The sequence below is a fragment of the Geospiza fortis genome, unplaced genomic scaffold (genome assembly GCF_000277835.1).
Source record: "Geospiza fortis unplaced genomic scaffold, GeoFor_1.0 scaffold31, whole genome shotgun sequence".
NCBI classification, from domain to species: Eukaryota; Metazoa; Chordata; class Aves; order Passeriformes; family Thraupidae; genus Geospiza; species Geospiza fortis.
The window spans coordinates 813,059-838,447 of record NW_005054483.1 but is presented as its reverse complement, the minus strand read 5'-3'; the positions used below and the strand labels follow the sequence as shown (position 1 = coordinate 838,447).

The window sequence follows — 25,389 nt, the reverse complement described above, 5'->3', positions numbered from 1 at the left end:
GGCAATTCGGATCATGAGCTGGAGGGTTCACCTCTTGTCCCTGTTCTTCAGTCTGATATTAGCACAAGTTTCTTTTGGCAACCATCCAGCCTCTGCAAGGGAACAAAAGTCAGCTGTGAGAGACAAGTGGCACGAGCTGCACCGTTCCTCAGCTTCTCCAGCAGCATGTGAGGCTCCAGAGTGAACAACTGTTACTGCTGGGAGCACCTGCATGGAGTCCTCTGTGCTTGTGTGATGGGGTAGGCAACAGGTTTAGAGAAAATCCCAGACAGGTTTAAAACCACTTTATTAAAAGTATAACTTAAAGACTTCATTAGAAAATAGAGCAGCCTCTGTACAATGATGCTTTTAAAGTCCATGTAAGTCAATAGTCATGTGAATGCAAAAGGCAGGAGAGTGGTAAGGTACTGTTTTCCATCAGTTTGAGGCTCTTGACCCAAACAGATTTCAGCAGCAGTGAGGAGGTGGCAGGGCGAGAGCAGAGGAGCCAAAGCAGGTACAGTCTCAGCTTCACCTGGTACTCTGTTAGGAAGGACTGCAGGACTGGAAGTCTCTGCTGTGCTGAGAGATCTGCACTCCCATTCCCTTCTGTCTTGCAAATTAAATCTGTGATGGGTTTTTCAACTGCTTCAGTGGCTCACTTGCAAAGTTAATAGCAAAGCAGTTAAACTGCAGTGAGCACTGGACTAAAGATAATATTCCCATGTCTTTGTGGTGGGAAGAAGCTGTGATATTGCTGCACTGGAAAGGTGATAGGCTGGAGTGCTGCAGGGTGCTTCACCCTAAGCTGTGTCAGAAGCAAAGGTAATGGAAGACTTGGTTACTTGGTGACTTGGGTTTTCTGCAGTGAAACACGATGGAGAGGGACCAGAGGGTGCTGAAGGTGGCCCTAACAGGGAAGCTGGGAATGCTCTCCCTGTCTCCAGCCAGTGCCACTCTCAGCTGCTCCTTGTAAACTCTCGGCTCAGTGGGGTTAGCTGGAAATAACCCCGGATCTCGCCAGGGACAGCATCCTGTCTGGGCTGTGTCTGGGGCTGCAGACGGTGTCTGGTGCCTGTCAGGGCTTCCCCTGTCAGCTGCTATTCCTGGCACCACCACCACGCACCCAGGAGCTGCTAGCTGGGACAGGGGAGCTCAGCAAGGCAGAAAACTTCAGCAAATTAGCTAGATTTGGTTTCTTTGGTGGTCACAGTCAATGTGACCCCTTCCAAGTGAATATAAAAACTGCCCCTGAGCTTTTGGGGTTGCTTCCTTTCCCATTCACCAGCACTGTGATGCTGCCTCTCAGGGGGCCCGCCACTTCCACAGTGTGAGTGAGCTGCTCTGATGGAGAAACCAATTCTCTCTGATGGAGAAACCTCCAGCAGTTCTTCCTGAACTGGGGGATTTAAAATTAATTCCGCTTGGACAAGGAGGGAGCAGGGCAGTGCATGGAGCTGGCTCCATCCGTGAGTAACTTGATTTCCAGCTGGTGATTGAGTGCAGGATCTGGTAACTCATCAATCATCCACTGCTCAGCATGGTCGTGCTGCAGTCCTTGGGGTACAACTTCTGAAGGAAAACACATGTCTGGCTCTGGGCAGCTTCACTCCCACCATCACTAAAATGCAAGTGAAGGCTGAGATTTCAGTAAATGGATGGCTTTATTGGACAGGCTTCGTGGGTTAAAACACTGGCGTAAAATCTAGCTGGCCTTGTTTTAATCTGTGTTTTTTACTTGTGTGTGCTTGTAATGATGTTTACAGAGGGATTCTATTTGTTGGAGAACGAGGAGTCCCATGGGCTCTGTCTGTGAGGGGGAGGGCTCTGCTAATGCCTGGCTCTGGTTTCTTTCTCTTTCAGACACACACACAACACTGTGCCCATAGGGCAATCAGGCTCAGAAGCTTTCAGAAAATGGAATTTTGGAGGATTCTGGGAATTTGACCCTGCATATTTGAAGAACTTTGGGGGGGTTCTGAGTTTTACGTTTTATTTTCATAAATGTTTGATTCTCTTGGCCATTTTGAGCAGGGCAAGGCTATGGATTAACTGCAAAGGACCTTTTGCATCCAGGTGCAAAATCCAGGACCTTTTGCGTTCAGGGTCTCTTCTCCAAAAGTTTTCTCTTTCTGTGGTAGTTCTTAGAGTCCTACCATGCCCTCTGTGTGGTCTGAAGGGAACACTAGAGACAACAGGCTGTGGTAAACAGGGATTTGGAGCATGGAGGATGTGGGAGAATTCTGCTAATGCCTGATAATGCTGCATCACTTCTCAGCAGTCCTGGTGGTTGCCTGGCCAGGCTGAGCTCAGGGCTGCAAATGACATCTCCTGATCACGGACACTTTGCAATTTGAAGAAAGTTCTAAAGTTTCCATAAGCAGCATTTGCACTGCCTTCCTGACCTGCCCTCCCAAAGACTGATGTGCCAGTGTTGAGGAGGGGGAACTGGCTCAGGCTGGGACCCATCTCACCACAGGGAGAGGCACCTCCAGGGAGCTCAGCTGAAGCCTGTTGGTCCCAGGAGCAGGGAAATCACACATGCCCCCATGGGAGGCTGTCTCAGAGTCACCATGTGCAGGCTGGAGGAGGTGTTGGTGCAGTTACCCTGAGCCTGTGCTTGGGTGAGCTTTGCACCCCCAAGGCAGAGAGCAGCAGGCAGGGCAGCGCTTGTGCCATGGTGTGATTTCATCTGCCACCTTGGGGAAAAGCTGGGCTTCTTTGGATGGGAAAACAGAGGGAGAGTGTGGAATTTTGATCTCTTCCCTTTCCAAATCCATGCTCTAAGCCTGAATGCTTCAGATTTTAAAATCCTGACCCTACAGCTGCTCCTTGTTCAAGGCTAAAATACTTATGTATTTCACATTGCTGAGCCCCAGCAATAGGCTTACTGTGGAACAGCCTGGAAGAAACTGAGATTCCATCAGGAATGGAAGATGCAGCTGAGCCATTTCACAGTGATCTCTGTGGGGTTTGGACCAGTTTTCCTTTCACACTTTGTATTCTCTCATTCTGAGTAACTGATGTGCTCAAGAAATGTGTTCTCTGTGTATCACATAAGTAATGGAAGGTGTGGCTCTAAACGAGGTTGGCTGACCTCTCCTTGTATTGCCTGGGGTGACCTTCAGGCAATCACAGGCTGTGCCCATGCTCCAGGAGACATCCTGATGGGAACAGGAATTGTGGGCATATCCAAGCAAAGCATGTTCTGGATCTCCTGTGGCTTTGTGGATGGTGATGGCACTTCACACTAATACCCAGCCGACTTCCCCAGCTTCCTTTTATCAGAGTAAGCAGAGATGCACTTTCCTTCCTTGGAAATTCCCTGCACAACATTCATTGCAAAATTATCTTTCTCCTCTTTATGTCCTCTTCCCAGTAGGCCAGTCCTAACCTCCTGTGGGGGGAGAGAAGAGGAAATGGAGTGAATGGGGCAGGAGCCTGAGATCTCAGCATTGCCAGGTGTGAAACAGTAGGATGTGTGTGTGGGGCCTGGTTGAGGAATTGAGGTTTAAACAAGAAGGAGATGAGCCAGAGGCAAAATAAAGATTACCCAGGAGAGTTACAGAAGCAATCTGCTCCCCACCAAGGCCACTCACCTCGCTGAAAGACTCCTCAAACAGGACACTGGCCCCCTGGGTGTGCATGACAGGAGCTGAAATGGCGTGTTCCAAGTCATAACCAAACCACAGCTTGTTTATAATTGCCTGCAATAAAATAAAACAAATCCCACACTGCCCAACTGGACATGAAACCTGGGCTGTCCACCCCAGGCTGCACTGAGCCAGACCCACAGTCCTGCCAGCCTGGTGTCCTGCTTTTGTGGTGACCAATGATGCTTGGGGCAAGCAAAAGAATAGGATGAGCATGTAATACTTCCCAGAATGCCTTCCCTGGCCTAAAGTCTCAGCCTTCAGGGACTTCTAAATTGCAAATTAACAAAAGCACCGAGGAGTCAAGATCCAAGGAGAGGTGAGTAGGGACTGACCATGGTTAGAAATTTGGGAGGGCTGGAAAATTGGCAACTTGCTGTGGGTTTGACTTACCATGGTGGTAGCACTGATGATCCGGCCCCCACCAGCTCCTCCAATCACCAGCATGTCTCCTGACTTGGAGATGAGGATGGAAGGCACCATTGCTGAGGGAGGCTTCTCTCCTAGAGCAGAAGCAGAGATATTATCCTTTCCATATGGCTCTAAACAGGGTGGGAGGAACACAGTTCATCTACCTTGCCTTTCTTTGGTCTCCCACAGAAAAAAGCTGCTCTTTCCTCAAAATGCTCAAAACTTCCAGAAAATTTTCCTTGTACTGAAAGCCCATCTCCCAAGAAACTGGGACCTTTCTGGCACAAGCTAAACGAGCTTCCCTTGATGCAGGACAGGGCATCCTACAAGTATTCGGGACTTGCTGCAGCTCATCCAGCCAGATGAGGAACCCTCAGCAGAAATCCTGCCCCAGCAGCACTGGTGTCCTCTCCCAGCAGGGACAGCTGATGGCACAGAGCCATGTCTGCACCAACAAAGCTCACAGAGCTCGGTGCAAGCCTGTACAGCTCTATACTCAGAATCAGACATGAGCCTAAAATATCACCAGGCTGGTCTTAGCAGTAGTTTCTCCACTTCTTCCCTCCCCTTCCCATCAGCCAGTGATCAGCTTCAGCATTTTTTTAACCTCTGATTTCTCTGGTTAGAAACCAAAACTCCTGTATTTCCATACAAGGAGATATGTGAGTAGACAAAAACACACTATAGGGCTTTAGAGTGTAAACTTACAGGTGTAAGCTTACAGGTTATCCCTGCCTGTGGTGGTGTTCACAGGGGTCCCAGGATGAGGGAAGAGATGAGGATCTGACTCCATGTTTCAGAAGGCTTGATTTATTATTTTACAATATATTATATTAAAATTATATATAAAAACTATGCTAAAAGAATAGAGGAAAGGATTTCATCAGAAGGCTTGAAAGCAAAGGAAAGGTAATGGAAATGATAATAAAATCTTGTGACTCTCAGACAGTCCGAGACAGCTGGACTGTGATTGGCCACTAATTAGAGACAACCACATGAGACCAATCACAGATGCACCTGTTGCATTCCACAGCAGCAGATAATCAATGTTTACATTTTGTTCCTGAGGCCTCTCAGCTTCTCAGGAGAAAAAATCCTAAGGAAAGGATTTTTCATGAAACATGTCTGTGACACCTGCCCACTTGTACACAGGCTGTGTATCCATCCCCTGGCCCTGTGCTTTATTCTGAGGATGAGGATGCTCACCTGGTTTAATGCTTCTGTTTGATATGCAGAAGTCAGCAAGTTCATTATTTAAAATGATCCCAGTTTGGTTAGAATACACAAAGGAGCCAAACCTGCAGGGAGGAAAGACGAAGCCTTTTAGTGCCCAGGGTTCTCCTGTTGTGGATGACATTTACTGCACATGGCACCCTGTGAGTAACTTCTGTCTCCTCCCAGCCTGCAAGTGTCCCACGGAGGGTGTCCAAAAGGAATTTGTGCTGCTGCTGGTGACAGACATAAGTTCCCTGTTACTGGTGCCACAGAAACTCGGCAAGAGCCTCAGCAAGTTCCTGCATCCTCCTGAACTATGACAGCCCTTGGAGTTGATGCTCACGGATCTTGGCTGTCACATGGAAAAGGCACTCCTGAGACAGAGCAGAAATTCTCCAGAGTAGAAATCCATTTTGATTTAGGTGAAATGTACATCTTTGTGTCTGTGGTTAGAAAAGGAAACATAGTTATGTAGCCTGACTGCAAAGCCTAGGCTCAGGGAAACTGATTCAGTGAAGGACAGAGATAAGGGGGGAGAGAGACAGAGGGTGATAGAGAGAGACAGAGACTGCTGTGGGAGCAGGTCAACCTGACCTAGGAATTCTTTCTGATAAAGAAGAACTAGCGGCAAATGTCACACGAAATTCATAAAAATGAATATGTATGAACCTATTATGAAATTGCATGCATATGTATTTGAGAGGGGGATAAAAGGGACCTGAAGTTCCCAGAGGTACACATGTCTTTTAAGGAGAGCAATCTCCACACGTGTCCGGCGCTGTAACAAACATACCGGCTTTACAACTTTCACAAAGTTGTGGAGTTTTTGGTTATCTCCACAAAACACTCCCAGCTCAGAAACTGCCTAAACCAGTGAAACCCAGGGGTTTTGCTTTGCTGGCAGCCAGCCCTCCCAGCTGCCGTGTGGATCTGTCCCCAGCCCAGTTACTCACGGGTAGTTGATGGTGCTGGTGGCCGACACGGCGCTGCCGTCGGCAGCCAGCACTGAGATGTGGCTCGTGCCAAAGCTCCTGTGCTGCTCCTTGCGGAGGGACCCCAGCAGGCTGTAGTGGCTCGGCTGGTGGTCACCACGAGCATCTATCCTCTGCCTGGCAAACTCAGCAAACTGGTCGGACAGCAGGGTCCTCAAAGGCACCTGCCAGCACAGCAAGGACACTGAGCTGGTCACTAAAGCACAGGCCTTTGGTGACCAGCTCAGGAACTGAGCCCCAAGTCAGAGCTTGGGGTGGCAGCATTCAGCCTCAGGCCACTCATTCCAGAAAATGGACCAAGCTCAGCACCAAGGCACCTCAGCATGTGCACAGCCTTTGTCAGGCAAGCGAGTGCCAGCCTGCAGCTGAAGCTGCAGAGTAACAGCCCGATCCTGCCCTGCCTTGGCCAACTCGGCTGCACTGCTCTTCAGCAGCAGCTCTAAGTGTTTTCTTTCCTTCCAGGCTGCAAAGAAGGACCATGTCAGAGCATTGCTCTGTGCTGTAGCACTGTACCCACACACCATGGAGCTCACCTGAGCTTCAGAGAAGGCTGGGTCACTCATGTGGGGTCTTAGCATGTTGCCAAACTTTAGGGCCTCTGCAATGTAGTGATAGGTTTCTACCTTCTCCTCAGGTGTTGCCAGTGATGCTTTATGGAATTTATACTCTGTGGAGCAGGATGACATAATTTTGTTAATAGACCAGAGGTATTGTTTTTCCTTTTCCCACCCCAATTCCTACCAGGTTTCCCCTCTGCTTTAGCAGGATGTGGATGCAGAAACAACGAAGTACTAATTTCCACTGTGACTTTAATTTCTTTTGAAGCATTGAGAAAGCCTTGCATCCTTTGGCCTTAGCAGCAGCTGTGGTGATGCTGACCCACTGTACAAGTGAACCAGTTCATCCTCCTGCTGCATAGCATGGTCACACTGCTGCTTTGGGCCCCATTCTGGCTCAAAACCTCCATTTCTGCCCATTGCATTTTATCACTCTGGAGCAACACTCTCTGAAAACCTCTTTCCATTAGGAATTTACCTTCCAATACCTTGAGGATGAACATGAGCACTGCACCTCCCATGGGTGGTCCTGGAGCAAATACTTTGGTGTGGTTGTTCAGGGTGATGTTCAGAGCTGAGGACACCTCTGCTTTGTACGCCCGAAGGTCCTCCAGTGAGAGACTGGACCCTTCAACAGAGACCCAGGAGCTGCCATTAGCACAGCAACTCAGATCTGCCTGCATCAGAGCCTTGGTAAAGCTTGTGAAGAGCCCAAATTCCTCCCACCCAGCACAGCACTGCCCTCACACATCCTCATGTGCTGCCAAACCCAGGATGTCACAAAGCCTAAAGGAGTCAGAGGGGCAAGCACAGTGGGCAAAGGCCAGAGCAGGGGGTGCTCTCAGCCCTGCTTCTGGGCCTAAGTTACAGGAATTGGGGACAGGTGGCCTCTTCCCATGTCAGGCACCACCCCAAGTGACAAGCAAATGGCACGAGTTGGCTTTCCCCTGGTCCAGGCTCACTGTGAGCCGATGGCTGGGAGAAAGGCCAGTTTTTCTGTGTGTCAGGACTGCCTGTAGCTGTTACTCACCAGCCTTGCTGATGTCCTCCACCAGGGCCCTCCCTATGTCCCCCTCATAGAAGGCTGCAGCTCCGTGTTCCGCCACGGCTCGCAGCGTTCGCTGCAGCGCTGGCCACCGGAAGATCTCGCCAAGCTTCAGAAATCTGCCACCACCACACAGCAGCGGGCTGTTCAAGAAGAACATTCGTCAGTTTTACACCATGAGCTTGTTCTTGCCCAAGGTCAATGATGTTTTTTCCTACCAGGAGCTGATCTGGATTATGTCTGCTGTGTACTTTCCAATGTCAGAGAAAGGGTCTGAAGCTGAGGGAACAGCAGCCCTCGCCTTGCAGTGCCATTCATGGGTCTTACCACAGTCTTTTCCCTGGTTCAGAGAAGGCTGGGTGATGGAGAATTTTTTCCAGAACTGGAGAAATGACCAGTGGCTCTGAAAGCAGCTTGATGGTTGGTTCAAACAGGGCTTTCCATGGTAGGCGGCCGTGGCGGTTGTGGGCTTCCTCATAGCCACGGAGCTCTCCAGGCACGCCAATCCAGCGGGGACCTGGGGAGCACAGCAGCACTGTCACACCCCCACAGCACTGCCTTGGGGGTGCCACCTCTCTGAAAGCTCTCCAGTCAAAGTCTGAGCTGGTAGAGGCAACCAAGGCTTCTAAAAGCAGGCTGGGTTTGTTTATTGCCCTTCCCTGTTCATGTATTTCCCTGATACTGAGCAGCAGGGTGTGGAGAGGCTGGAGCCAGGCCTGAGGTGTGCTGAAAACGTAACAGGCAACAGGCAAGTGCTGCAGCAAGGGAGGTGGCAGCTGGACACTGGAGAAATGGCACTCGTGGGGCCTGGGCAAACACCAGAACAAGGGAAGCAGTGAAATTCTCCATCCCTGGAGAAATTAAAAAATGTGACAGGACAAGACCCTGGGCAGCCTGAGCAACACCTGACATCACCCTGCTCTGAGCAGAACTCCAGCTGTCCCTTCCAACCAGAGGTGCTCCTGATTCCTTTTCAGGCTCTTCCAAGGATAAGAACATCTCCAGAATCTAGGACACACCCCAAAAGATAACGTTCTAGGGAAGGAGAATGAACACAGCAAGAAATGTGGAAAGATCCAAGATGTGCTGCTAAAGCAGGAGTGCCTGAGCCCAGCAACCCAAGCCCTGATGTGCCAGCGTGCTTCCCCAGTCTGTGGACATGACAAGCACACGAGATTGATTTCTTTTTTGCCCAAAAGCTACTGATCTTATTGTTCTCTGTAAGAAGTTCTGGAGAACGAGAGCTTTGGGAAATCCAGTCCTGAACTGCAGACTTCCTACAGAGAGAAGTTACATTGTGATTTCTCCTCATGCTGGCTCCCCATTGCCTCGATTGCCAGTGTTATTACCAAACAGGAATTTTTATGTTTATGGACCTAGTCTTTTTAGTTACTTCTGCAAAAAACAATCCAGGTAGAGGGTGCTAAACTAAATAGAACTCCAGATCAAGCCAGTGAGGTGCTCAGTTCCCCACCCTGAGCTCTGTGCACACCAGGAGGGCACAGAGCTCTGTCCTTACCAATGGGGAAACCAGCACCACAGCCAGACAGCAAGTTGTGAGGAAGCACTCGTGGGGCTGTCTCACGGGCGTTGATCACCTCCACAGCTCCTGGAAAGAAGAAGGAAATGCATCATGATTTCTTCCTGAAGCAGGTGAACATCACCCTTCAGGCAGCTGCAGCACTGCACGTGCTGCTGGCCCAGAGCTGCTCTGGAGCCTTTTGCCAGGTGTGCCCAGTGCACCTGCAGGGTCAGGTGTCAGCACAACTTGTCCTTGATTCCTGTGCTTTAATTTAGAGCAAACCAAGCAGTGTCCATCTAAAGGTAGTGAAAGTACAGGGAGAAGGCCAGGGCTTGTCTCCAGGCAGCAAAGGTTCCCCCCAGGGATCATGGCTGGGATATGCTGCCTCACACCTGCAGGTTCCTGCCCTTCTGCTACAGATGGGACATGGCAGAGGCATAATGTGAGCCTCATGCTCCTGGGAGGGCCATTTACCAAATGATGGTGAGGCAAGTCCATCATATTTGAAGCCCTCTATGTATCAGGGAGTTTGAAAGGACAAAACCAAACCCAAACCCAAATCCCCACTTGCACACACTCATTTTTCAGGTCTAGTCTATCATTTTACTCCTTCTCTGCCTTGTATTTATCTGTCCTGTCATAGTCACAGAGCCAGCTGTGCTGCAGGAGCCCACAGTGCTCCCTGGCGTACCCAGAGCCTGAGCTCTGTGCAGCAGCATAACTCAGGTAGCAGAGGAGGATTTTTGTCGGGAAACAAAGTTCCATGGCTCTGCCAGAAGGAAAAAAGAAGAAAAATATAGGTGGTCTGCCAAAAGGAAAAAAGAAGAAAAACATAGGTGGTCTGCCAAATTAGGCTCTTGCATAAGATACACCCAAACAGTTCCAGATTTGTGACTCGGTGAAACTACTTGGCAGGGATTTTAAAACTATTATATTGTTACAGTGCTCATTGTTGATATTACTATTAGATATATAAGCTCTGGGGGCTTTTGGAAGCCAAGACTTAGAAATTCCCACATTGAAGACATAAAAGCAACAAAACAACAGTAGAGTTTAGGCCAAACACAGAAAGCTCCCCAGCAGACACTGAACAGGTTTAGATTTCTGAAGTGGAGATGCATCTCCTGGGACAGGAAGTGTCACCACTGCACTGGGGAGTCACAGCAGCACTGGTGCCAGCAGTGTGAGAGCCCCAGGGCCAGCAGGCACTGCCAGAACTGCTGGGGCAGCACAAACCCCTCAGGTGCCACCCCAAGGGCTCAGCTGGCACTGCCAGCCCAATGCTGCCAGCACACCCCTCCTGCCTGCTCCTCTCAGCCACTCACACCTGGCTGCAGCCAGCTGTGTGCCTCTGGAATGTACTTTGGGATTGCTTTGGAGGGGGAAGGAGAGGCAAACTCAGCTCATTTTCTATCAAAGCTCTTTCCTCCACACACATGCTCTTGCTGTGAAATGACAATCACAGCTCCCTGCGCTGGATGCTTTGGATTAAGAGCACCAGTGTGCTTTGTGATGTAGCTTTTACATTCAAAATATTGCTCTGAGAGAACAGGCAGGATTCTGATTTGTCCACAGCAGGTGTGTGTCTGCAGAGGGACAAGGCACCACGGAGAGGCCATACCTGTGCTGGCATTATAGATGGTAAATATGACCCCACCACCCAGGCCTGAACTCTGGGGATTCATCACTGAGGTGCAGATCAAGCCAGCAATGGCAGCATCCACAGCTGTGCCTCCACTTTTCAGGATGTCCCTGTGGTGGGAAGGGAAGAAAAAAGACTCTGTTAAAATCCAGGAATGTCAGGATGGAGGAACCACATGAAAATGCCTCCTTGGGACCCCTGCAATACAACACCCTGCAACCAGAGGAGAGCAGCTGGAGAAATGCAGTGGCAGCAGTGCGGGGTGTGAGGGGCACCTTCCTCTGCTGGAGTGAGAAGGAACAATTAGAGGGAAAGAAAGGAGGGTCCACAGGAGGAAAGGGCGGCCAGGGCCAGACCTGTGGGAGGCTGGACTTGCTCTGGGCAAAGAGAGAACTGCAGCTGCTCACAAATGCTGTGGACTGAAAGGGACAGCAGAGAGTCCCAAGACATGGAGAAGGATGCTCTGAGCTCAGGAGAGGCTTTCCTGGCTTGATCTTGGTCCTAGGAACCAACCAACTGATCTCAAGCTTCCCACATGCCATTCCTAATAAAGGCATATGGTGGTCAACTGGACAGGAGCACTGAAGTGGGAACAGTGGGTCCATGTGAAGCAAACCCCTGAGAAAACGTGTCAATAAGTTTAATTGTTCCCACAATGTGACTTCCTGGGCTTATTAGCACAAAAATGGCCCAGCCTGCCCCCTGCATTCCCAAAGACAAGCCAGGAAAAAAAAAAACAAACCCAAACAAACAAACAAACAAAAAAAACCGCAAAAAACCAAACAAAATTTTAAAAAACCCAAAAAAACAAAACAAACAAACAAAAAACCAAACAGGAAACAAACCCTCGACTGCTTCTACCAAGGCACAGGCATTAAGGCAGCCTCTTGGTGCTGACAGCAATGAGGTTCTGTTAGAGAAACTGTCTCAACAAATGCTTCCTCAAGAACATCTGCAAGCCATCATTTCCTTGCAGGGCAAATGGGATGGCATTTCCTGCACAGCCAGCACTGGGATTTGCTAGGAAGGTTCCTAATTGCTTCATTGGGTCATTGCTCAGATAAGGCAAAGCCAGAGGGGAGACTGGAGCAGTTCAGTGGCTGCAGTGCAGCTGATCCCAGAGTTTGCATGGGAACACAGAGCACACACAGGGACTGGTGTTTATTTTCCATCCACAGCCACGGCTGGGACCTGCTGGCTCAGGAACAGGATGCTGCCAGCAGGCACACTGATGTGCCTTTCCTTTGTTTCCCCAAGTGCCTCGGAACCACTGCCTGTAAGGAAATGACATGTGGATGAGTGGGAACAAAAGAAATAGTAGGGAATATGAGGCTTTCTGTTTCTGCATGGCTTTTGGCCTCCTGGGAGCTCCCTGGCTGTAAAAAAGCAAAGAGCAGATTTAATTGAAATTCAGTCAAGACAGTAGAAGTATAAAAGACATATTTACACCACTTGGAAAGAAAGATGTAGATTAAAAAAGTTCTCAAGATGTCCAGGTTGTACACCTTCAGTTTGTGTAAAACTTGTCTCTCAGACATTTTGACTGCCATGTGATTATTTTACTGTTCTTTCAATTATTAAATGCCTGTATCCATGAAAGCAGAAGGATGGAAGTTTACATGGCTGTAAAAAAAGCATCTGAACATGGAGACTGAGGCTCAGGCTCACCCATCCAGCCCCCTGCAGCAGGGGATGGACTCACCACACCAATGTCCCTGGGAGGTGCTTGTCTGAAACCCAAGCTGTTAATTGCTGTCTTGGTTTGGAAAGACAGGAGTCTGCTAAGGAAGGCAGGAGCCTCCCCTGAAATGGAGAATGTAAACCCTCCCCACCCCTCCGAATTGCTATAAATTTTAAATTAAGGGGCTCTCGGGCAAAAATATGGGAGCAGGAAATAGCAGTTCTTTAATAGGGAAGGAAAAAAATAAAATTATAAAATAAACAATGCAGTACACTAGAACAACACTGCCAGAGTCAGAACTCAACCTGACACCCTGTGGGTCAGGGTGTTGGTAGCAGTCCAATGGGAATTGTGGCTCAGCCCTCCTGCCAGTGTCAGGGTGGTTCTGTTGGAGCAAGGTTCTGTTGGTGTAGAGAAGGATGTATTCTTCCTCTGAAGATCCAGTGGAGGAAGAGGCAGCTGCTGTTCCTCTGGGAAATCCGGTGGGGAAGCCGTGCTGGTGTTCCAGAATCTCCAGATTATATCCAGGTAGCAATACTTGGCTCCTCCCTCTGGGCTCACATCTCCCAATGGGATGCTGTAGTTCTTATCAGTCATGCAGGGACATTCAATAGCTGTTATCAGCAGGGGTCCCCTCCCAGGGGAGGAGTGGTTGTGATCACTCACAGAGAGAGATAAGGCAAACTGCCCACTTGACAAAAGATAATCTGCCATACAGATGGTAATTGAAAACACCTTGCCTTGCAATCTTCAACAATTGCTGACACGAAGGCTTCCTAAAAAACTCAGTCACCTCTGCAGAAGAGCCAGAAAGTGCTAGAAAGTTGAGAAAAAATTAGAAAATTTAGGGAAAAAGAGGAAAGCAGGACTGTTACACTGACCTGAGACAGTGCTCCCCAGAGCCCCTGGAGTGTGGGCTGTGAGGGAACACATGTACGAAGCCTGGTGACAGGGAAAGGCATGGTTCTCACACAGTGCTCCCCAGAGCCCCTGGAGTGTGGGCTGTGAGGGAACACATGTACGAAGCCTGGTGACAGGGAAAGGCATGGTTCTCACAGGAAAAGGCATGGTTCTGGCAGGAAAGGCATGGTTCTGACAGGGAAAAACAGCTTTGAAAAGAAACTTGGAGATGGTGTAGTGAACATTTCAATGCACTGTATTGTTTTGTGGAGATAAACAAAACTCTACAACTTTTGTGGAAGTTGTAAAGCCGGTATGTTTATTACAGCGCTGGACGCAATCTTTCTCTTAAAATGATATGCGTCCCTCTGGGAACTTCAGGTCCCTTTTGATCCCCCTCTCAAATACATATGCATACAATTTCACAATAGGTTCATACATATTCATTTTTACGAATTTCGGTGACATTTGCCGCTAGTTCTTCTTTATCAGAAAGAATTCCTAGGTCAGGTTGACCTGCTCCCACAGCAGTCTCTCTATCACTTTCTGTCTCTCTCTCCCCCCTTATCTCTGTCCTTCACTGATGCAGTTTCTCTGAGCTTAAGCTTTTGCAGTCAGGCTACACAGCAAGCTACATAGTTAAAGATGTACATTCCACCTAAATCAAAAATAGATTTCTACCCTAGAAAATTTCCACTCTGCCTCAGTATTAAGACCTTAGCATGGAACATCAGGCACATTTCCCAAAGCCTGAAAAGCACCATTCTCACCCAAATTCACAGCACATTCACACTGGCCTCCAGCCTTGATGCCTTTCCCTCCAGCCTCTCCAGAGACTGGAATTCAACAGAAAATAAATACACTGAGCTGGCTCTTGGCGTGTCACATGTGACTCCCTGCGCATGGCTCACTCATTTCCAGTCACAGACCCTGGGAGTGATGCCTGGGGAATTTAGGGCCATTACATATAGCAAAACCACATCTGGATTCATGTCCCATTACTTGGCTCCCTTTAGATGGATCTCTGCTGCAATGAGCTTAGTTATAATGCAAAATCCTTAATCAAGCTGTGGCACCTCAGTGGGTCTCCCCAGAGATACCCCAGAGTGCTGCAGCTGACAAGATCTGATAACGGTGTTTTGTCCCATATCCTTCCTGCCAATTAGCGTTGGGGTTTAGTCATTAATGGGGTTTCCTTATGATAAGGAGCAGAAGAGGGTGTTAACAACCAAGTCCCATTCCAGCAGCAGCAAACAGGGATTCACCTTCGCTGGAAAGGGCGAGTGATGGCACTTTGCTCACAGCAAAGATGGGCTGTGCTGGGCTGCAGACCAAGACCTCTGCTCTGCCCTAGGCTAGGGGGAAGCCTGAAGCCCCTTTAAACACACTAGAAATGCTAATGTATTAAATTGTATTGACTTTTTTTCTGCTGAAGAAGGCTGGGGACTGGGAGACCACCCATTTTACAGCAGCTGCCTCCTTAGGATTTATGAAGAGCAAAAACAACAACTGCTTCTGTAAAAAAGGGCCAGTTACCAAATTTAAAATGTACACGAAGACCAAATTTAAAATGTACAAGAAGGGAAACCAAATCCTTTGGGATGTAAACATTCTTCAGAAATCTGCTGGGCCATCACTGAAAAGGATTTTTTTGCATCAGATTCTCTGGTTAGAACTGAGCTTCCCAGGGCTGCAGGCGTTTTCTGAGTGTTAAAGTCTCACCATTCTCACCCTCCCCACACCCTGTCCCCCCAGAGGGGGCTGATTTCAAAGGTTGGTTCCCAGGGTTTGTGCTAGGCTACACTGGAGAAGTGGGATCAGAGATGGCTGCTGGGCCAGGCCTTCTGCAGTGAATCCCACCACTGGGAATGAGCATTTTTCCTAAATGTGTCCCTGATCTTATGCTGGCTCTTGCTTCTGCCATTTGGGAAGCAAAGGAATGCAGAGCAGTGGATGACAGAGCTCAAGCAGCACACTGGTAGGGAATATAGAGCTTTTTTGCATGCTTGATGAAAAGAGCCTCTTCCAGGAGGGAACAAGAGTTCAGAGTTGGAGGGGAAGTTTGAGTCTAATTTAGCGCTAAGAGCACTAAAGAGCATCATGTGCTAAGAGGTTAAAAAGTGACATACAGGTATGACAGCACAGAAATGTCTGGGAGAAAATGAACAGGATCACATGCAGTACAGAACATGCAATGAGCTTCCTAGAGAGAAAAATGAAGCCACCACTGTGGGCCAGTGGGACAGAGAAAGAAATATGACAACAAGGAAAATGGCAAATATAATACAAAGCTTCTGGTCCCAAGCTCTCTTGAAGAGGAACATTTTTATAAACAATTTCACTTGTATTATAATCTTTGACAAGGACATGCACAGAAGAAGCTGGGAGAACAACACATGAGTTTGTCTCGTTCCGAGTCTGAGGACAGCATGAAATGAGCACAAAGATTTCCAAGAATGGCTGGAGGCAAAGGATACCAGGAAAAGCAGCAGCACAGGGTGAGCAGTGCAGAGCCCAGGCAAAGGGGCTGGGAAGGTCCCAGAGGCTTGGCAGGGCTGGAGGAGAGAGCAGGACCTGATGTGCAGCTGCCCCAGGATGGGCAAAAGGAAGGGAAAATGAGCTGGGAAGGTGGAGCAAGGGTAGGATTTTTGGGGATCATTGGCAGACCATTTGTAGGAAATTTAAGTTGGTCCATTGGACTGGAGGGACGGCACAGACCTGTCAGCAAGTGTGCTGGAGCTGCAGCAGTGGTGGAGGCTGGGGAAGCCTGGGGAGCTTCTTGCTGAGAGAAGGGAAGGAAACGAGGGAGAGCCCAGCAGCAGAGTAGCCAATGGAACAAAGCTGCTCAGTTGTTCACTGGCCACAGATTTCTGTGCCTCTCACTTCAACATCTTCCAGCTGATTACACACTACATCAAGTTAAAGTTTACAATAGCTGCAAAAACAAATGCAGTGGTTTTCCCCAGCAGATTCTTTGGGCAATCCAATTATGTATTTTCTTCTTTTTCCATTAATAGTGATTTTAAAAATACTTCTGCTTTCTGAAGAACATGTGGCTTCACCTAAAAACCCCATCTCACTGCTTGACAGACGTGCAGCCACTGTATATTTCCTCCATCTGCTCACAAATGCTGTGCCAGAATCAGAGGTGGGACATGGCAAAGTGTGGCATAATGGCACCATGTCTCGTTTCACTCCCCCAGCCAGGAGGCAGAGCACACAGCTCCAGCATCCATGACTGGAGCATCCAGCATCACACGTAAACTTTCATCCTTCTGCTTTCATGGATACAGGCATTTAATAATTGAAAGAACAGTAAAATAATCACATGGCAGTCAAAATGTCTGAGAGACAAGTTTTACACAAACTGAAGGTGTACAACCTGGACATCTTGAGAACTTTTTTAATCTACATCTTTCTTTCCAAGTGGTGTAAATGTGTCTTTTATACTTCTACTGTATTGGCTGTAGAAAATCAGCTAAATCTAAATCTGCTCTTTGCTTTTTCTTCATAGCAGACACACTTGGTGCAGGCTTCAGTCCAGAAACAGAGCCCCAAAAGACAGAGATACCAGTCCCCCTTTCCCTGCCTTTCTTTTCTTGTCTCAGTTGAAGCCCGGCTGCAGCTCTCTGCAAGCTCCTCTAGGTCCCTTATCCAACAGATCTACCACGCCACAAAAAGTAAATGTCTTCCTTCCCCACTTAAAACCAGCACTATACTTGTATACTACAAATATTTATACCTTCCAAAAGGCCAAGGGTTTGCAGATTTTTGGGACACTGCAATGACAGCATCATCCGCGGAGGCAGAGGCTGCGTCTGCTCTCCCGGCTGGAGCAGCACCGGGGCGGCGCTGGGACCGGGGTGAGTGCGGGTCCCGTCCGTGAGCTCCACGCCTCGGAGCGGAGCTCCGTGCACCTACCGGCCGATGAGGGAGCCCCACGCCTCGGAGCTCCGGGCACCTACCGGCCGATGAGGGAGCCCCACGCCTCGGAGCTCCGGGCACCTACCGGCCGATGAGGGAGCCCCACGCCTCGGAGCTCCGGGCACCTACCGGCCGATGAGGGAGCCCCACGCCTCGGAGCTCCGGGCACCTACCGGCCGATGAGGGAGCCCCACGCCTCGGAGCTCCGGGCACCTACCGGCCGATGAGGGAGCCCCACGCCTCGGAGCTCCGCGCACCTACCGGCCGATGAGGGAGCAGCGCTCGGTGTCGGCAGCCACGGCCCCGTGCAGGTACTGCTGGGCAGCGCACCTGGGCTGGCTCCGGATGACCACGAGCGTCACGGCCCCCGCCAGCACGGCCAGGGTCAGCAGCACCAGGCAGCAGATCTTCCCCGCGGACATGGCTGTTCTGTGCCCCAGCAGCCGCAGGGCTCTGTCCCGGCGAGGAGGCGCCTGCCCTGCTCGGGGGAAGTGAATTTATCCCGGGCTGTGAGGGAGGTCCCGCTGCAGTGGGTTCTGCCCCTAGCGATCACATTCTTTCGAACATTAAAAGCCGCTAAAAAGCGAACTGTATGCTGTCTTGCAGATCCACAATACGCCTTTTTTTTTTGTGTGTCTCTCTGATGAAAACATTTAACACATTCACTCCTGAATGTGTTCGCTCTCCACACTGCTCCTCGTTTGTCACAGCCTCTCTGCCTTCCCATTCTTGACACACAAATTGCCTAACAAAAGTGTGAATCACTGGGGAAATTACCTCAGCCCTACACTGCAAACTTGGGGTGTTTCATTCTTCTAAAACTACTCACAGAAGTAAAAGCTGAACACACTGTACAAAGCTAGAACCTTCAACTGTACAAAGCTAGAACCTTCATATATACTATTAGTTTACCTTATGTTGTTATAATAGGTTATAATAATAATAAGGTTGTTATAATCTTAGTGATCTTTTTTCATATGTACATCTTGCCAGTGTGGACAGTATACATCTTCTGTAAATGAGCACAAGAGAACAATTAGAATAAAGCAGCACTTTGCAAACGTTGGTGCCCAGAGCACCAAGAGCTCTGGGGTCCAGCCTGTGCACGATGCTCACTGGGACAGACCTGACCCCTCACAGAGCAGTGATGAGCAGGAGGAATTGCTGCCCAACCAGCCTCTAAATTATACAGTTCTCCTTGCATTCAATAAGTTAAAGATAGGGCTCCACATCTGCCAGCTGTCTTTCGAAAAGATGTTACCTGTGATCCTTTCCCTGCTAGATTTGGGAGAAGGGAATTCACCTGGGCAGATTTACACATGTATTTCAGAGCAGATTTTGAACTTGTCCCACTAAACTTATACTAAGCAATACTATTTCACATGTCATGTCTCAGTAAATGGATTTGATAGGCTAAAATGTCTTTTTTTGTGGTTGTATCTTCTCATGAGGTTACAACCTTATGAGAACTGAAAATAGTTCAAGAAAAAGTTGGCATGTGCAAACAAGCCTCCTCAGCTCTAATGTGACTCTTCACTCCATTGCAAAACATTGACTTTGTAGAGTTTCTCAATCCCTACATGACTTTGATGTTTCATTTTTGGCAAATTACAGTATCACACTTAAAGAATCATCATCCTGCTGTTTCTGGAAAAGCTCTTCCCTTTAAACTCATAGCAGGGCTGACCACTCAGTACCAATAAGACAAGTGGATTTTGCCTATTCCCTTTCAACAAACGCTGTGGAGAATTCAACTGTAGTCTCTACAATTTCTCCCAGTTTCCAGATTTGGGTTTTAACTCAGCACATCAAACCTCTGCATCTGGAAAATTATCATTGCGCAGTCAATGAGGAGACCTGGAAGAGGCAAGAGAGGTAAAGGAGAGTGCCATCTCCCAGACCAAGGGAGAGGCCAAGGATGGCCTGGGAAGGCCAAGACATAGTTATGACTATCCCAACCAACCGCCGCCTCTCACAGGAAAACCCATTTTTCTTTTTGTATGGAAATGAAGACTGAGCCTCTTTGTCTCTTTCACGTTGTAGCCTTTACGGTCTTGGTGCAACGTTCAACTTCAACTACATGATACTACAAGCTCTGCACTGACCCTCCCATGTCAGAAGAGGCTTAGCAGTTCACATGCTGGGGTTCAGGACTTTGACCTCTATTTTTCTGTTTGTTTGTTTGTTTGTCAAAACTTTCACATTTGCCATAATTGTCTGGGAGCACAGTTTGCCTTGGCAGAAATCTCCATACATAGCCTGCACTCTCTGGTCTTCTGCTGCCAGCATGAAGGGCTTTGTATGCTGCTTGAAAGGGGACTCAGGTATTTAAAGACCCTTACAGGCCAAGATACACTCAGGGAAATTTTAACTAGAATTTTAATTATTAACAGAATCATTATTCATTACCTTATAAAAAGGCAGAGTATCTTTAAATTGTCCTTTACATTGTTGGGATCCTGCTACATCTTTGTCCAAATCTTCAATCAAGAGATCAAATTTGGGTATTATGTAATATTTGGAGTACAGTCATTGCTAAGGTTGAGTGAAGACCACAGATGCCTTTCAGAGGGTAAGAAATTATCAAGAGGTGTAAATCCTCAGATTTCTTTCCCAATTTTCCTCTCAGGTTATTACAGAGAGGTTGAAGAGTCTCAGCCATCGGGCTGAGTTGGTGGGGAGAGTACAGGGAATTATCTACTGACCAAAGGGACCAGGGCAGGCTTTGGAGGCACCAGGAGCTTCTCCTTCAGCCTTGCTGGGGATGTTGTGCACCTTGGCTTGTGTCTTGCACTAAGCCAATGTCATTTCACCTCAAGCCCCAACACGTCTTGACACACAGAGCTGCCATCTGTAATCGCTGCTGCTCTGAGAGTAAAGCTGGTCAGACAAAGAAAAAAGAGGCTGCAGCTTTGTGTGCAGCAAAAGAGTAGGTTTGTGGCATGAATGACATTTCAAGCATTGCATTTTGCCTCCTTTTTTTTAGTGCTGCTTTCCATTGACTGAGGAAAAGTAAAGAACAGATAGAAAGTCATATATTTGTACTCAATACAGAAAAGCTAAGATGTTGACACTGAGTTGATCACTCTTCATCTCATCTTTTAAAAATATATATTTAAAGAACCCTAAATGCACACCAAACTCATGAGCCATTCTCACACTAGTGTCCTAAATAATAACCTCATTTGCCTTGGTCTCTACACTCTCCAAATTATTTTGCAACATACTCAGGGGGATGCCTCTTTCTGCTGGAATTCGTTTGCAGAGCATTGCCTACAGTCACCAAGCTCTTACTGTAATAAATAAGAAATGCATTTTATATTTCCCAGCTCTAAACTAGGTTTTAACCATTGGACAAGAGTCTAAGAAAGCTTCCAAGATCTTGCAACCAAAAGCCAAATTGGATGTACTTCATGCACTGTTTGTCCCCTGCTTCAGTCATGTTTATTTATAACCCAGGAATATCAATTAATTCTATATGAAAATCAAATAACCCATTAATAGGCAATGTTCAGGGAGTTTATTGTCCAGATTTTCTGAGGGACATGGCTGTGAGTTCCACAGTTGGTGCTCGTGATCCATTTGTCTCAGTGCTCAAGTCCATTTGTTGTCAGAAACTGCTACACACTAAACTTTGCACATTGTTTTTCTTTGCCCACAAACAAGTTTACTTCATTGAGGGTCATGGGTCTGCTCCCACAAAAATCAAGTGTTCAGGCATCTGGAGAAACAGATACTTGGAATCAGGAAATTCTGATACTCAAGAATTTCTTATTCATATTTCTCTTCCTTCTGTAATTCCTCAGAATTAAGGATAATAGTTAAACCCATAAACCGCCCTGATTCAGGAAAGCCAAATGATCCTTCTTTTGTTACTGAAATCAAAAAGGGAAATATGTTCCTAATTTACTCATAGGTTTACACTTTGCTGAGATTAACATTTAAGTACCTTCTGAATCAAGGGGTTTTTTTGTTTTCCTTTTAATTGGAAAGCACACTAGGGAATAACTCTCACACTTTTAGCTGAGAAACTTGGCAGTACCTCATCTCAAGTCTTGCAAACACACTTCTGGCTCCAGTGTAAGGGCTAAACAGATTCATCCAACAAAGCCTTGAAGGGTTGGAGGCTGATCACAAGCATTCCATGTTTTAGAAGCACAGCAGCAGGGCAGAGACAGATGACTGGAGAGGACAAACCTACATCTTGAGGACAGCAAGTATCAACAGTTCAATACTACTCTGGCACTATTTTCCTCAACCACACTGTCCTTCAGTTTCCCACTTAAAGAATGTCTCTTTGTGGGCAGTAAGCATGAGCAAAGGGAAAGCACCTGAATGGGACATCACAGGACACACACCATTTCTCACACCACTGAAAGCCTAAAGGGACCTGCAGAATGTCAGGGACTCCTCTGTCTTTGTTGAATTTTCCAAGGTCAAAGGCAGAGCTGCTGCCTCCTTCTTCCTTTCCTGCTGGTTAAATGTAATGCCTGTTGGAAATGCTCTGTGGAACCCAAACCAGAACAATCTCTATTTCACAGTGACATTGGCCCAGTGAAAGTCAACTTTTGCACAGCTCGACTCAGGGGACACGTGGCCCAAACCATTGCCCAAGGGAAACTCTTCTCCATTTGCTTTATTCAATGAGGATATCCAGGCACAGTTTGCTGCAAACATCAGCACTTTATTCTTTCTGTAACGCTGCAGCTATGCTCAATATTAGAATAACAGTGAAACCTTCTGATTCAGTCTTTAACTCTTGAGTGCCCTTCTGGACCAAATCCAGCAGTTTTCTTAAAGACTAAACCTCATTAGTACAATTACTGTAACAGCTGAAAATATTGGCAGGAGAAAACAAAAGGGAGCTTTGTGTGCATCCAAAGACACCACCAGCAAACTCTGCCTGAACCCTGTACTGTCTAAAATGGGCTGGAGTATTACATTAGTGACCCCAAAGGATATCTGTGGAGGGTTTTAACCCACATGGAAGTACTAAATATAATATATTTATAGTATAGTGTGTGTGTATCTATATGTAAGTACCTATACAGCTGCCATCACATGTTTGTATGAGCTCAGTGAGCCCCAGGCAGTGCTGGTTCACTGCCCTGCTCATTCAGGAGCTGCCTGGATCAGTTTTGCTCACTGAGTCCTCTGCAGGCTGGAGCTCCCTTGGTCTCCCCAGGGCCCAGCACAGGGCAACAAGAGTCATTCTGAACACACAAGGGAGGCACATCAGCTGAGGAAACTGAGGAGGGATTTTCGCCAGGGATTTTCACAGAGAGAAGTAATATACTCAAATCCTGAACTCTTTAATACCAAAAGCCTTAGAGAGATGTTCAGAAAAAGGAGTGCTGTTGAAATACAATTTGGAAGTCAAAAAGGGAATCAACGAGGATGAAAATGCAACACCAGCAAATCTCTGGCTTGGATTAAAATCAAGGGGAATGGCTGACAAGGAGCAGAGCATCACCCACAGGGGCCTTGCTGAACTTGAACAGAAACCTCATTAATTTTGGTACAGGTCAGGACAGAGGTCTGCACACAGGCAGAGTGAGGTGCTCAGCACAGGCTCTCTCCAATGTGGGCTGCTCTCCATGTTGGAGAGGGATCCAGGTAAATGGCTATTGAAATGCTGGCAAAACCCACAAGCTTGACTGACTGTGTGTTCTCTTCCAAGCCCTCCACATGCTTCTCCAGCCTCTAACACCCTGGTTCCCAACTCCACAAAGCAGGGACCATCCCCCACCGAGCAATCCCACTTCTCCCTCCCCTGCCATCCTGCACTCTGGGTCCCTGGTCCATGTTCTGGCCCCACACATTCAGTCAATGCAAGCTCACACCATGCAGGAGATGAGGGCAAATTCTCCATGGGCTGCACATACTGAGCCCCAGGCAGTGGGGATGTGATGTCTGCATTAGGCTCTTTGTGCAGCTGCTACAACATTTTTCTTTTCACTTTTTACTTTTTTTTTTAACTTCCTGGTGTTAAGGGTATATAAAAACAATAGGGACTTTTATCTTAAGAGATCGTCTGAAAACAACCTCATCCTCTCAGAAAAAGGATCAAGGATGGGAAATATTTTCTAAAAATTCCCCTAAATGAGAACTGAGGCTTTTGTGGGATTCCCAGGTAAATGACAGAGCTGCACTGCTGCGCACAGAGAGGCTTTCCAAAGTGCTTAATCACACTGCAATTTCTGAGTCAGGAATCAAGACCAGGACTAGCATCTGGATTTCATCTCCCCTCCAAAATGAGCAGCACTGCTGAAATGGAACAAGACAGATTGTACTTTCCTGTGAAGCCAGCAGGCCCCACCTCTGCCTATCCCTGCAGCCCTTCCTGAGAAATGAAAGCACCCACACAGCACCCCACTGGAGTCCTGCACTTCTCCATTTCACTGGAATCCAGTGACATCCATCAGCATCAGAGTGCTGAGAGGGAGAGCAAGGGAGGACATGTGCAGCTGGTGCAGGAGGGATGGGAAGGGAGCAGGATTTGCCTCTGGGAAGCCACAAGCTGCTGAAGAGATTCCCTCACACCTGCCTCAGACTCTGCCCTCATGAATCCCAGCTTAAACACCTTAAACACCAGCCTAAGAACTCTGCACCACTGCCCTCTCCCTGCTGCACCTCCAGCTCTTTGGGAAGGATAAATTCCAGATGTGTGAGTGCTGCAGGTCAGTAAGGGAGCCAGCACTTAGGGAAAACCAGAGCAAGCTGAGCTTCACTGCAATGGAATGGGGGGAGAGCAGGTTCTTTACTGCCTTATGATCCTCATGCACTTCACAACTGTGAAAAACGCCAATCACTTGTTTTTAAAATTTTAAAAGTTTAATAGTAATAAAATGGTTATAAAGATAGTGATACAATTAGAGTAATAAGAATTTGGACAATTTGAATTAGGACAATATGAGACAATAGAGACAAAGAGTTATGGACGTCGGGGTACCTTTTCTGGGCAAAATAAGCCTGAAAAAGGACACCTGTTAACAAAGCATCAACCCTTAAAAGCAACAGCCTGTTGCATATTCATACACCTCATACATGATGCATAAATTCCATTCAAACACAGGATTCTGTCTGGTTATTGTTAACTTCTTCCTCTTAATCCTAACAGTGCCTTCGAGGTGGGAAGAAGTTCATTTCTTCTGATAATGGAGCAATAAATTCTTTTTCTCTTGAAGATTTAGGTGTCCTGGGGCTGCTATCTGGTGCGAGTGCCTCATTCCTTTCTTAAAAAAAATCCCACTTACATAGTTCTTATTTTAACTATAAAAGTTACCTTTTAACTACAAGACTACATTTATCATATTATTAAAACGTTAATACAGCACTACTAATCAATACATCAAAATACATATGGTAAATATCTGCACAGAGCCATATAATATGCACTTTTCACACAAGCAAAGCAAGCCTCAGAGAGGCTGACAGAAGCATAAGCCCCAGCTCCATAAACAGCCCTTGCCATCTCCTGGTGCAAAAAAATGAAGGTCATTGGTACTGTGCAACTACAGATGTAGGCTCCTAGCTCTGTCTGGATTCCAGGGATAACAGCATTGCTTCACAATAACTTCCTTTCCTCCGGAATGGCCCTGGGAGCTCCTGGGAGGTAACCCTTTCCTTGTGCAAGAGCACAAGAAACTGTTTGCTTTCTTCCCTAGAAAGTGGGTGAGCAGCATGCAGGAAAAGAGAAGATCAGTCTTGTAGTGTTTGTTTTCTATACTTTTCTTTTTCCCTGGTTATCTTTCACCGCTGTTTTACTTTGGAAATTCCCTGGTATTCAAATTCCAGGCTGTTGCACAATTCCCTTTGGAGCTGTTGTACCACTTCTCATTAGCCACTTTCCCACACTGTGATCATTG

The 25,389-nt window shown here is 47.5% G+C and overlaps 1 protein-coding gene across 2 annotated transcripts; it reads right to left on the bottom strand.

The window, feature by feature from the left end:
- Positions 1 to 430: 430 nt before the first annotated feature.
- On the bottom strand, positions 431 to 18,039 carry GGT5 (gamma-glutamyltransferase 5). 2 transcript variants are annotated; one of them, XM_031063167.1, is made up of 12 exons: positions 17,783 to 18,039; positions 10,996 to 11,126; positions 9,372 to 9,461; positions 8,180 to 8,369; positions 7,838 to 7,995; positions 7,286 to 7,435; positions 6,784 to 6,917; positions 6,212 to 6,414; positions 5,250 to 5,341; positions 4,026 to 4,135; positions 3,579 to 3,686; positions 431 to 787 (listed from the first exon to the last, which is right to left on the bottom strand). In XM_031063167.1, the coding sequence occupies exons 1-12, from the start codon at positions 17,941 to 17,943 to the stop codon at positions 665 to 667; spliced, it is 1,650 nt and encodes a 549-aa protein (XP_030919027.1). In that variant the 5' UTR covers positions 17,944 to 18,039; the 3' UTR covers positions 431 to 664. The 2 variants fall into 2 exon arrangements, with proteins under 2 accessions (XP_030919027.1, XP_005428484.1); XM_005428427.3 differs by lacking the exon at positions 431 to 787 and adding an exon at positions 1,625 to 3,376 and having other exon boundaries at positions 17,783 to 18,035.
- Between the last annotated feature and the right edge of the window lie 7,350 nt (positions 18,040 to 25,389).